Source organism: Tupaia chinensis, unplaced genomic scaffold (assembly GCF_000334495.1).
Source record: "Tupaia chinensis unplaced genomic scaffold, TupChi_1.0 Scaffold000646_1, whole genome shotgun sequence".
Lineage (NCBI taxonomy): Eukaryota > Metazoa > Chordata > Mammalia > Scandentia > Tupaiidae > Tupaia > Tupaia belangeri.
This window is the reverse complement of record NW_006160167.1, coordinates 624,762-636,935: the sequence shown is the minus strand read 5'-3', so window position 1 is coordinate 636,935 and position 12,174 is coordinate 624,762. Positions and strand designations below refer to the sequence as shown.

At 40.0% G+C, this 12,174-nt stretch overlaps 1 protein-coding gene across 1 annotated transcript in view; it reads right to left on the bottom strand.

Annotated features, from left to right (window-relative positions):
• Nucleotides 1–8,501: 8,501 nt before the first annotated feature.
• The window catches only part of SNX31 (sorting nexin 31), a 73,667-nt gene continuing 69,994 nt past the window's right edge, over nucleotides 8,502–12,174 (bottom strand). The window contains exons 13-14 of the mRNA XM_027776228.1: nucleotides 11,665–11,721; nucleotides 8,502–8,712 (exon numbers count right to left, since the gene is read on the bottom strand). Of these exons, the coding sequence (XP_027632029.1) occupies nucleotides 8,620–8,712; nucleotides 11,665–11,721 (150 nt within the window). The 3' untranslated portion in view covers nucleotides 8,502–8,619. The remainder of the gene's footprint in view (nucleotides 8,713–11,664; nucleotides 11,722–12,174) is intronic.

The following is a 12,174-nucleotide window of genomic DNA, read 5'->3' as shown; positions in this document are numbered from 1 at the left end:
AGGTGAGAGAACATCCTCCATGGAGCATGCTCACACTGCAGGCCATTCTCCATTTCTCCCTCTGTTTGCTGGGCCCAGGACTTGAACAGCTTTGTTGGCATCTGGGATACAACTGCCTTATCCTTGGACTGGTCCTCTCTTTTGAAAATCAAGCACTCAAGTATTTTAAAAAACAACAACAGCAACAACTGGACAACATTTTGTTTTTGATTTTGGTTTTATTTTTTATTTTTGGAGAGGTTTTCACTATAGGGCGCATATGCTTACCAGAGAGACAGAGAGAGACATAGAGACAGAAAGCGAGAAATCACCCCCCAGGGGGCATGGTCACGCCGCAATCCCTTCTCCTCCATTCTCCTCTCGGGATCTTGGGCACGCACGCACACGCGCCCGGCGTGAGTTTTAAGCCACCGGGTCCAGGACACAAACCGTGGTCGACTACGTGGGAGTCCAGCGACATAGCCATTACACTAACTGCTAGTTCCCAACTGGACAACATTTTATGCATCACTTTTGAGTTCCCTTCTTAGGTTAAGCATTTATGAGCAGTCTGTACCATCACTGTGCAAAATTGGACTACCTTGATTCTGTAATTTGGGCACCCAGGTTACAAGGGCTCTTTGATGAGGAGTTATATGTATGCCCACCAGATCCTTAAAAAAAAAAAAAAAGGCATTTGAAAATAAAATCTTATTTGGAATATGTGACAATTTGGATGTCAAAGCTGTAAAGAAATTATCTCCCAAAGAGCACTATTGTATATCATTTTTAAAAAAGTCAATATAAACTTTCCTAAGTGCATAAGAAACGATGATGTCTACATATTTGGTCATTTATTTTATTCTTTAAAACAAGTGCCAGAAACTCTGGAAGGTTTATAAATTTTCTCAGACGCAGCCAAGGAAAGGCAACAGAAGATAATACCAGAAAAAACACATAGTCCAAGCTAACTTTGCGTTTTCCCCATTCCATTTTGGTTCTCGGTTTCCTTTTTAACTCTTTAAAATCCCCACTCCTTAGAGACTAGGCCAGGATTTGTTAAGTCCGGGCAAAGGAAAAGAAAAGAGATCATTCTGGTCTCAAAAGGCCCTAGGATGTCTGCTCAGTCCAGGTAATGAGCAGCTTAGAAGACTTCGGCAACCTGTTGTTAAAGGGTTCGCTTTAACTCCAGAATGAAGTATTAGCTCACTCTGGAGACTCAAATTGAACTGAAATTTTAGGCTTAGAAGATCTTAACTCTCACATTAATCTCAAACTCCTGGCAATAATTCAGACAGAAGTAAAGTACATGTCCTTTTTTCTCTCCTCCTCCTAAAATACAGATCTTATGGTTTTATGTCTACCTTTACGAGATTGTCATGTCAATGACAGAGTAAGCCTGAGGCTATTCTACGCTGATTTCTGAGGATATAGCCATATCCTGGCAATTGTACTTCTGCAAATACAAGTGGACCAACACATCTTTTGGACTTACACTCCTGTCTTAGCTCGTTGATTCTGCTATAACAAAATGCCACAGACTGAGTAATTTTTAAGTAATAGAAATTTATTTCCAATAGTTCTGGAAGCTGGGAAGTCTAAGATCTTGGTGTCAGCAGGTTTGGTCAGAACTTGCGCTATGCTTCTGAGATGGTACCTTCTTGCTGTGTCCTCTCATGGACGAGTAGAAGGGCAAAGAGCACTACTCAGGTACTTCCTTCATCTTTGTTAACCCTATTGAACTAATCCCTCATGAGAATGGAGTCTTTTTGACTTAATTACTTCTCAAAAGGCTCCACCTCTTAATACTATCACTTCGTGGGTTAAGTTCCAACATATGAATGTGGAGGGACACAAACATTAAAACCATAGCAACTCCTGATCACCAAGAAAGGAACGTTTTGACATTTTTATAGGGAAAAGAAAAGGTGGATGAGTAATACAAGTTTCTCTTTGCCTATGCAGTTCTTTCAGGGTAAACAATGAGAAGACGTAACAAAGACTGTAAATTATTTTTATTTCTTAAAAATCTAAGGAATAATTTTTACATGTCTTTTACCTCCCAAGATATATTTAAAAATAAAAAAAAGGACTGGCTCAGTCCCACAGTGGTTAGGCAGTGTTCAGATGGGAACTGGATCTTAAACCACGTGCCACAGGGCCACCAGGGCCTGTTTACATAAATGATAAACCAGGTTGAACATGCATGCGCAGGATCCTAATGGGATGGGAATTGGAGGAAAAAGGATTGCAACATGACCTGGCCCATGTGGAGGTGCTTTTTCTCTATCATGTGCATGCATGAACTCTCTAGCATTTTTTTTAAAAATGCAGTTAGTTGTTTTTTGTGTGTTAGTTGCTTTTTTGTATTGTTAATCATCCAGCAGGATTTTTTTACAGTCAAGGTAAGGGAATTTGGAATAGGGCAGTGAAGTTTTAAGACTTACTACAGTGAATTCACCACCTAAGAGTTCTTTAGCCTATCTTCATTGTGAACTCCTGGGCCGCAAGACATCTTTGTTTCCATTTTGACAAAGAAAAGAAAAAAAGAGATGAGATAAGGAAAAGGTGCTAAGAGAACACCTATGACACAAACAACCCATAGTTAATTGCAAAAGAGAAACTTACAGTACATTATTGATATGAATCCACTTATCTGTAAGAATCTTGGTGTTAACCACTGTGATACATATTCAGTAAATACATGAAAATAAACCCTGGTCTACAATCTTACTGTTTTCTTGCTTAACATGGTGTTACACAAATCATCGGGAGTGGACTCACTTCCCCTTTGTGCATAAGTAGGTTTACTTGTTGGCCAGTGTGCCTCTGGGAAGGTTGATGCCCTGTCACCTGTTGTGAGGCAATATCTAGGAATCAATTTGTTGATTTTTGAAAAGTACTTAACTCCAGATGGTTGACTTTCAAAATACTTACTAGGTTACTTCAAAACATTTGTGGAAAAATTGAACTAAAATACAAGTTTATTTTGGTGCAAAAAAATTTTGAAATGTACAAATAGTTTTTCATAGCACACATTTTCCAGAACGTTTGAAGTTCCCACACACAAGTTTAACAACTGCCATTTCATTTGCTTTACTCATTTTCGTTCTGTGGAAAATCAAGTTCCGAACTTCCCTTGATTGAGACCAGGTAAAATAGATTTCCATCAACTCTTCCTCTACATGCTACACCTTATTACAAAGAGTATTTCCCCAGAAATTCTGCTGGAACCAGTTTCTATCAATAGTAAGAATAAGAGCATTCAAGTCCCCAATGAAGCCAACTCACACGTCCCAGTTTCAGCCTGTTGCTCCAAGTGTCTCCATTGGAGACAATCCTGGACAAGTATTGCAACCCGGAACCCATCAAATATGTGCTCATGTGGACAGATGGAAAACCCATCAGGAAATACAGCCAACGCTGCATTCCCACATTTCTGGGAAAGAAACACATTCAGTGAAGGAGTATAAAATCACTAGAGTGCCTATACATCAACTGAATGTCAGCTTTCAGTATCACACAAGTACGACCCATCTAGTTTGCTAAAGATTTGCCCAACAAAAAAAGTACATGGGTTAGGGCTAGACCAAAGACCCAAACCCATCAACGACTGCATGTACTTTCCTATAGCTCTAATTTTTATCTGGAAAATTGTTACATGAAAGACTTATTTCATAAGAATAAAATTGTTGGCTATTTTTTTAGAAGTTGCTATAGAGCACTGGGCTCACTGAAAGAGTGAGAGAGAGAGAGAGAGAGAGAGAGAGAGAGAGAAAGTGATAAAGCAACCCCCTCCCAGGAGGGATGATCATGCCACAATCCCTAATCCTCCATTCTCTTCGGGATTCTGGGCACACATGCACATACACATGCACATGCACATGCACATGCACTCGGCATGTTTCTCAAGTTGCCGGGTCTGGGACTCAAACCACAAAGTTAACTACCATGCCACCTGGTTGGCCCTTGGCTATTAGAAAGCAGCCTTTAAGCAAAGTTCAAGCATACCTCAATAAAAAATGTGTGTGTGTGTGGGGGGTACAATTATAAGACTGAAAAGCTATCTTGTAAGGAATAGTTGGTAAGCTCTAGTTGTTCTAACATGTCTTATTTTTGTATAAGAGCAAAACATACCTTTCCTTGTCATTTTACTTTGGTCACCAATGACAGGAATGAGATCACCCTGTGAAGGAAAGAAGTACTCTCCACTCCATCTTCCACAATCCTAGGTTGACACAGAACAACCCCTCCGCTGCCTGGCAGGCCCCAGTATGTATGCTGAAGGAGGATAGAGAACTAAACAGCAAGTGGGGAAGTGGAGTTACCTCTGTTGCTGAGTTTTCTTCTGCGGTTTTCATTTGTTTTGTATTTTAGGATTATTTTGGCCACTCACTGATGTTTTCCCACCAAAGCTTGGAACCTATTTGGCTCTCCACAAATTAAGATCACTTAACTCTTCTCAAATTTACTTTGAAGGTGATCTTTGTTTTGTTTAATTTTTTTGTAAGGTTTTACTGTAGCGGGCATGCACTCACCAGAGAGAAACAGAGAGAGGGAGAGTGAGATATCACCCACCAGGGGGATAGCCACATCACAGTCCCTTCTCTTCCATTCTCTTCCTGAGATTTTGGGCATGTACACACATATGCCTGGAGTGATTTTTTTAGCCTCCAACTCTGGGACTCAAATCAGGATCACCTGTGTGGGAGTCCAGTGCCATAACCACCACGCCTCCTGCTGATCCTGAAGGTGATCTTAAACAATTTCCAACTAAAATGTTTTACATAAAATTTGATTTATTGTCTGTATGGGGATGCGTGCAAGCTGTAAGCTCACCACACACTAACATGGGCCAAGGCCCAGTTCTGAGGAAGACATCAGCTTTTCAAACAAAGCTGCACATGCTTCCCTCCTTAGGGCCCACAGAGCCTCAGACTGTGGGGCCTAGCAATCATTTAATCAGTTCTGCCTTTTTTCTCATTATTATTTTTGTGAAATTTTCAGACCAAAATATGTTTGCCTATGAACAAATGACTTATTCTAATTATTTGGAGAGTGTACACAGAAACTAGAACACAAACACACATCTAAAAGTAAAGAAATGTGATACTGGTGAATGGAGATGCATCAGGAGAAAACATGGCTGACAGGGAGCCTTTTTTACAGGTATATGAGGTGAGAATCTATAGGTGAAAAAGCATATATTGGTCATTTCCAAAGCCATGCCATACTCCTTAGGAAGTACTTGAAGAAAATCAATGGTGGCCTACTTTATAAAACTTCATACCCACTGCTGGCTGGTATCTTCTCCAGTACTGAGGCCCTGTGTGAGGTTGTCACTTCAAGGAACTACTGTGGTAGGTAGAGAGAAGGAGAGCTGAAAGTCTCACTGGCCATCTTTTCCAAGGACCTAAGTAGGGGAAGACCAATTTAGCAGCTAAGATTCAGACTTTTCACCCAATGATCAAGTGTTTTAACCCAGAAGTAATTCAAATTCCCAAACGCCTTCTAGATAAAAATAGGCCCAGTAATCCCCAAGGGGGCTCATAGCTCCTTCTCTCACACAACTACTGGGGAATGTGCCATCTTCCAAAGTAAGTTTTCAATTTTGTTTGCTTCTACCTCAGTTTCTCCTCCATTCTCCTCTCAGGATCTTGGGCATGTATGCACACGTGTCCGGTGTGAGTTTAAGCCACCAGGTCCAGGACTTGAACCACAGTCGACTATATGGGAAACCAGTGATGTAGCCATCACACCATCTGCTGGTCCCGAAACAAAAACTCTTAAATACATTGCTTCCATTTTCGCCATCCTCAAATAAGAGATGAACTGCTCTGCTTACATTATTACAGAGGTATTGTGTTAGAATATGCACGTACACTGACCCCTCTGACCTCTCAGCTTTATCTTCTAACTCCCTTCACCTAAAACGTTGCTAGCACAGAGCAGGTTTGCTCATTGTTACCTAAAAGCATACTCCTCCCATCTTGTCTGTCCTTCCCTTTTTCTGTCCTTCCCCTCCACCCCAATCCCTGTTCTTCAACATTTCTCTTGCTATCTGGGCTCTCCTGATGGCCCCAACTTTGTCACATAGGTTCACATTATACTTTCAGCATAGCTACACATTGTCTGGGATTACCTTCTTATGTATCAAGTTGAAACATATGAAATTGACAACATTAAACTATTTTTCACTCACGAAGACAGTAAACACATATTTTCAATTTAGTGCACGTGTCTTCTTGCCTCGAATACAAATATTCTCTTTGTAGTCCTCGTGTGGACACTAGCCCTTTGCGTTGCATACGTGTTTGCTTTTAAAAAGAGGGAGACCAGGCTAGCAAGTGGTGTGGTGGTTAAAGTGCTGTACTCTCACATGGCTGGCCATGGTTCGAGTCTTAGATTTGGCAGCTTGAGACTCACTCCTGGTACATGAGCATGCATGGCTGCCCAAAATCTCAGGAGGAGAATGGAGGAGAAGGGAGCAGCATGGTATTCCCCCGAGAGGGTGATTTTTCACTTTCCCTCTCACAGTCTTCCTCTGTCTCTCTCTGGCAAGTCTATGTACTCTATGGCAAAAACCCGAAGGGAAAAAAAAAAAAAAAAGAGTGAGAGAGAGAGACCTTGATTGTTCTTAAATCAGCAAAATAGTAGAGAAGCTCCTATTTTAATCTGAAAATGATCCTAATCCATTAATACATTTACAATGGAAGATTTGGGATATTTGTGATTTCCTCTGCAAACTATCTTACTATAGCCTAAAATATAAATACAGAACCTTAAAATACTGGAAGTTATGGCTATACATATTATTTATAAATGTTAAATAAAAATTGTAGGAGCCCACTGTCTTGGACTAAGCACTTGTACTAGACCCCAAAACACCAAAATGGAATCGCTTATGCTAAAAATGTCACCTCATCAAACTGAAACTTTAAGAAAGTATATGGACTCCCAACCCAACCAGGTTTTCCTAAAAACAGGAGATTCCAGTCTATGTAAGGTAATTGGAAGTTTCCTCTGCTTTAAGCCTTCTATGAAAAGAAACTTCAAAATAACCGATCTGCCTTTTGTTCTTTGTTTCTGTTCTCTAGTGCCCTTCTCCGTTTGTAAAGGTAGTCTCTTCTGTGCAACTCCTTGGAATACGTATTCTATTTTATGAAGTGTTGCCTGATTTTCAATTGCAAATAAAGCCAATTTACTTCTTTAAATTATTATAATTTTGTCTTTGGATATAACTATTATAGAGTTTTAATAGACCATACATTTCAAAAAAATCATTCACAGAATTTTCATCAGTAAATTCTATATTCACTAGAATACATTTCATATTTATTGTATAATTGGTCAGACAAGCCAGTTAGACAAGAACATTAGAATATTATACTTTTTCTAATGACATGATTTAGAATCTTCTGTTCCTCTCCTATTAAGATCTTAATTCTATACCTAATTACATTAATTACCATGAGATAACTGAAACTGGATAAGAAAAAAATCGAATAAGAAAGTATACATCTCTTTTTTTTATTTTCTTTTTTTTTGGAGAGGTTTTTGCTATAGGGCGCGTGCACTCGCCAGACAGACAGAGAGAGACAAAGAGACAGAAAGCAAGAAATCACCCTCCAGGGAGGATGGTCACGCCGCAATCCCTTTTCCTCCATTCTCCTCTTGGGATCTTGGGCACGCACGCACACGTGCCCGGCATGAGTTTTAAGCCACCGGGTCCGGGACGCGAACTGTGGTTGACTACATGGGAGTCCAGCGACATAGCCATTATGCTAACTGCTGGTTCCCGAGAAAGTATACATCTCTTAAGAGCTAGGAGACTTACAAGGTATTGGACATCAACGGCAGAGCCTAGTGCTTTCCAATATAAAAACATTAAAAAATAACATGATTATAGAACAGAATTTAATATTCTAAGGGCAGAATACAATTACAATAGTGGAGAAACAAAACCAGGCAAGCAATTATTGGGTGGCTGGGAAAGTCATGACGGATTTCTGTATAGAAAAATATAGAAAAACATGTCATGACTTTCCCGACGACCTAATACTTTGAGTACATCCATAGCAGTGGGCTCCTTATTCTGTAAGGAAACAAACGAGTCCTTCATCATCTCCTGCCCTGGCTGAGTGGACAGATCAGAGAAGTCCAGCTTCCTTTGATTTTACTTCTTAGAGCCATGATTTTCCTTTGCTGATGAGTCACATTTTAAGAAATGCATTTATAATATTTTATAATGAGCCTTTCATTCATGTATTATCAGAACATGAAAAAGACTTCATGAAGCCATGCAAACATCTATTTTAGGGAAAAATGTAGAATGAGCTTCAAATTAGTTGATTCAAACTTGCCACTTGTCATTTCTGAACCATTAAAGGCAACTCTGTGACTTTGTTTCTATTAATAGTTCTTTTTAATCTTGAGATTTGCATAGACTTCTGCAGTCATCTTGATGACAACAGTCTATCTTAATGCAAAAAAAAAAAAAGAAAAAAGGAGGGAAGGGGCAGGGGGAGGAAAAGAGGTCAAACTTCTTTCATTGATGGTAGGGAGTCCACCTTTAAAGCTCAAGCTCTTGCGCCATCTTGAGATAGCCTCAGAGAACATTTTAAAATGTGAGACTTCTCTTCAAAGATCTTCTTCCTTTATGGTCCCAAAAACACAGTTACCTTCAGCTGTCTCAATCTTGCTTTTTCTTGGTAGAAAGCTAGAATAGTATTTCTGCTGTGAAGTAAACAGGGTCAGGAATGTAAATGAGAAAAAAATATTTCCCATAACAATAAAAATAAAAGAGCCAGAAAAATTAAACCAATATCAAAAGGGGAGCAGAAAGGTTACATTTGTTTAAGCAAAAGTTATTTTAAATGGTTTTATTTTGTAGAAGCTTTTGTGTGAATAGCTGCTAGGGTTGAGGAGGGTGCCCCCTGCTGTTTAGCTGAGGAAGACGTATCCTGAGCACCTTTCTGGGCCCTGGAGATCATTCCGGTAACACTTAGCTCTGCCAGTCTGTCTCTTTCACCTTCTCTTAAAGTCATGTGACTTTCAATTTTTAACTTTTTCCAAAATCGAGAGTGTACACCTCATACAAATATAAACATTCACAAAGTATTATCCTTACTAAAAATATTTTAAGGAGTTATAGTAACCACAAACTTTCAGTTCATCTTCAATATTTACGAAATGTCAGACAGGGTCATGAAGAGTGGGCCTTGACTCTTGTGGAAAAATCTATGTGGGCACATTGATGGCTGATGGACTAAAATATACTTTTTTTCTAGGATGGATGTGTCTTCATGGAGAGGCCCCATAGCCGAGTAGTTAAAGGAACAAATAAAATTTGTTAAACACAAAGAAGGCTGTTTGGGTTCAGATATTGGCTCTGCCATTACTAGCTGCATGACCTTGGGCATATTACTTAATTTTTCTGTTTCATTTCCTAGGCTGAAAACCAAGGATAATAATAGTACCTTGGTTGTTACGGGAATTAAATAAGATAACCAAAGCATTTAATTATAATAGCACCTGGTTCAGAAAGACTTGATGAGGGAGCTTCAAAAAGTTCATGAAACTGTGCATTATGAAAAATCCATACATGAATTTAAAAATGTTTTTGCTGCCAAATAAACTCATTAAAATATGAGTTTATTAACATGTTCTATTTTTTAATGACCTTTTTTTTAGTAGTTCTTTTTTGTTTGTTTGTTTTAGAGGTTTTTGTTATAGGGCGCGTGTGCTCACCAGACAGACAGAGAGAGACAGAGAGACAGAAAGCAAGAAATCACCCCCCAGATGGCCATGCAGTAATCCCTTCTCCTCTACTCTCCTCTTGGGATCTTGGGCATGCACACACACGTGCCTGGTGTGAGTTTAAGCCACGGGGTCTGGGATTCGAACCGTGGTAGATCACGTGGGAGTCCAGCGACATAGCCATTACACTAACTGCTGGTCCCTATTTTTTAATGAACTTTTGAAGCTCCCTCATAGATGAAGGTTTACTAAATCTATAAATTGCAGTTCAATACAGCTGAACAACAGGTCCCCTTTTGACATACTGGCGTGCTCAGAGCATGAGGTAGGTTTGCCTATTTTAGAATTACGCTCACCCAAGAGAACAACTGAGTTAGCATCCATGTACTCGGTGTTGCACTGTCTGGTGTTCTAGGGCAGTGGCTCTCAAATCTGAACACACATCAGGTTCATCTAGAGAGCTAAACACAGATTAGGCACCTCCCTCAGAGTTTCTGATCCAGCAGGTTTGGAGCCTGAGAATTTGAATTTTTAATAGTCCCTTGTGACACTGACACTGGTGGTCTGGGGACCACACTTAGGGAATCACTTTCCCAGGACAATGGTTCCAGTCCTGATGGCATGTTAGAAACAGTTTTAAATTTTTTTGTTAAACTGGCCCCTTGTGATCTGGGGCTGGCTTAAAGGCTGGAAGTGGATTGTGGCATCAAGACTCTGTTGGGTGTGCTGTCTCTCTGTCTCTGTGGGTCTTTCTCTGTCTCACTCAAAAAGTATATAAATAAATAAACTTTAAGAAAATAAACAGAGACAATAGAGTGATTACCATGTACGTTTTGTAAATAAAGACATCGAAGCTTGGAGCAGTGTGTCTTATTAAAATGCTTGTTGTAAATGGTGTTTCCAAGGCCCTCGCCCCAGATCAGCTGCGTCAATCTTTGGGGGTGAGGCCCAGAAATCTGCCTTTTGAAAAGCACTTCAGACATCCCTGAGGCACATTTAAGGTTTTGATCTGTCTGAAGCCGCATAGTCAGCAAGTGGTAGAGGTCTTACCTTCTGTCTCTAAGCTAACCAGCCAGAAATCTTGTGAAAGAGAAAGCTTGCATAAACATCTCTGCTTTTCTTGGCTTATTCACTCAAGAAGGAACCTTATTACATATTGAAAAATACTGTTTTTATACACTTTGGCCATTTTTATACACACTAGACCCTATGGCAGGAGCTGGATCAATAACAAAGTCCACCACAATGCCATTTCAAGGACACCTTGGTTTCACTGACCCACATTAGGGTGTGGACATAGAAAGGAAGAAATGGCAAGGCAGTGAAGGACACAGCTCCAGAGTCGGACTGCCTGCTTCCCTCCACCATTGCTTACTGCACAGCTGTCATTTAGCTACTGAGCAAGTCATTCAACCTCTCTGTGCCTTAGTTTCCTCTACGGACTCGGGGAGTAGTGGAGAGGATGGACGAGTTAACTTACAGTAGAGAGCTTAGAACAGTGCCTGGTAATAAAGACTGCTCCAAAAGGTCAATTATGATCTTTTCCTATTATTGTTATCTGTACAGCAGACCTAAATGTTCAAAACAGCATTTTATACATTTAAAAGTTATCTTATACAGAGGCCCCTGCAGAAAAGCTGTGAAACTAGAATATACTAGATCTAATTTACAAACTAGAACAAGGATTTTTGAAAAAAGTGCATAGAATGGAGAAGAAACCAAGTAAAGGATAAGTCTTCTTAGCTCTGCTAAATGCTATAATAAAAACATTAACACTACACTTCAGTGTCCCAACCTACACAAAGGAGCTTCTGAGAAACAGAATCTGGGCTTCTTCTTGGAAGTGGAGTGACTTTGGTTAAAGAGGGGGGAAGGGCAGAGTTATCAAAATTGTAATGGATCAATTATATAATTTTACTCACAGACCTGGCTTTGTGGAACGTGGCATTTTATACTTTTCCCCTGTTCTGGAACTTCAATCTGCTAAATAGATTAGGAAAGTCAGTCAACACAGCCCAGAGAAGCAAGCACGCAAATACCGCAAATACCGACCTACCCAGCAGTCCCCCTTACAGTAATGCTCCCGATGGCCTGAGGGCTGCCTGTCAGTGGGCACACTTACTGTGTGTTGCCTCTTCCTTTGCCAGGGTCTTACTGTTATAGAAATGGAGTCCCCAAAAGTTAACTAAAGCTGAATGTTCAATGCTGGTGGTTGTCTGAGGATTTTGTGATTTAACTTGGCTTTTGAAAGGGCTGTACGCGAAATAAAATGTACTTCTAAATCCTGAAATAATCCACAGAACTCCAATCCATATGCTTGACTCAAAGCCAAACAGGGCTCTGGTTAATCAAAAGGCACCAAATGAAGAATCAAACTGAAGTTCGAGACCCTCGACTATACCTCCTGTACACACAGTAAACTTAATACAGCAGTCA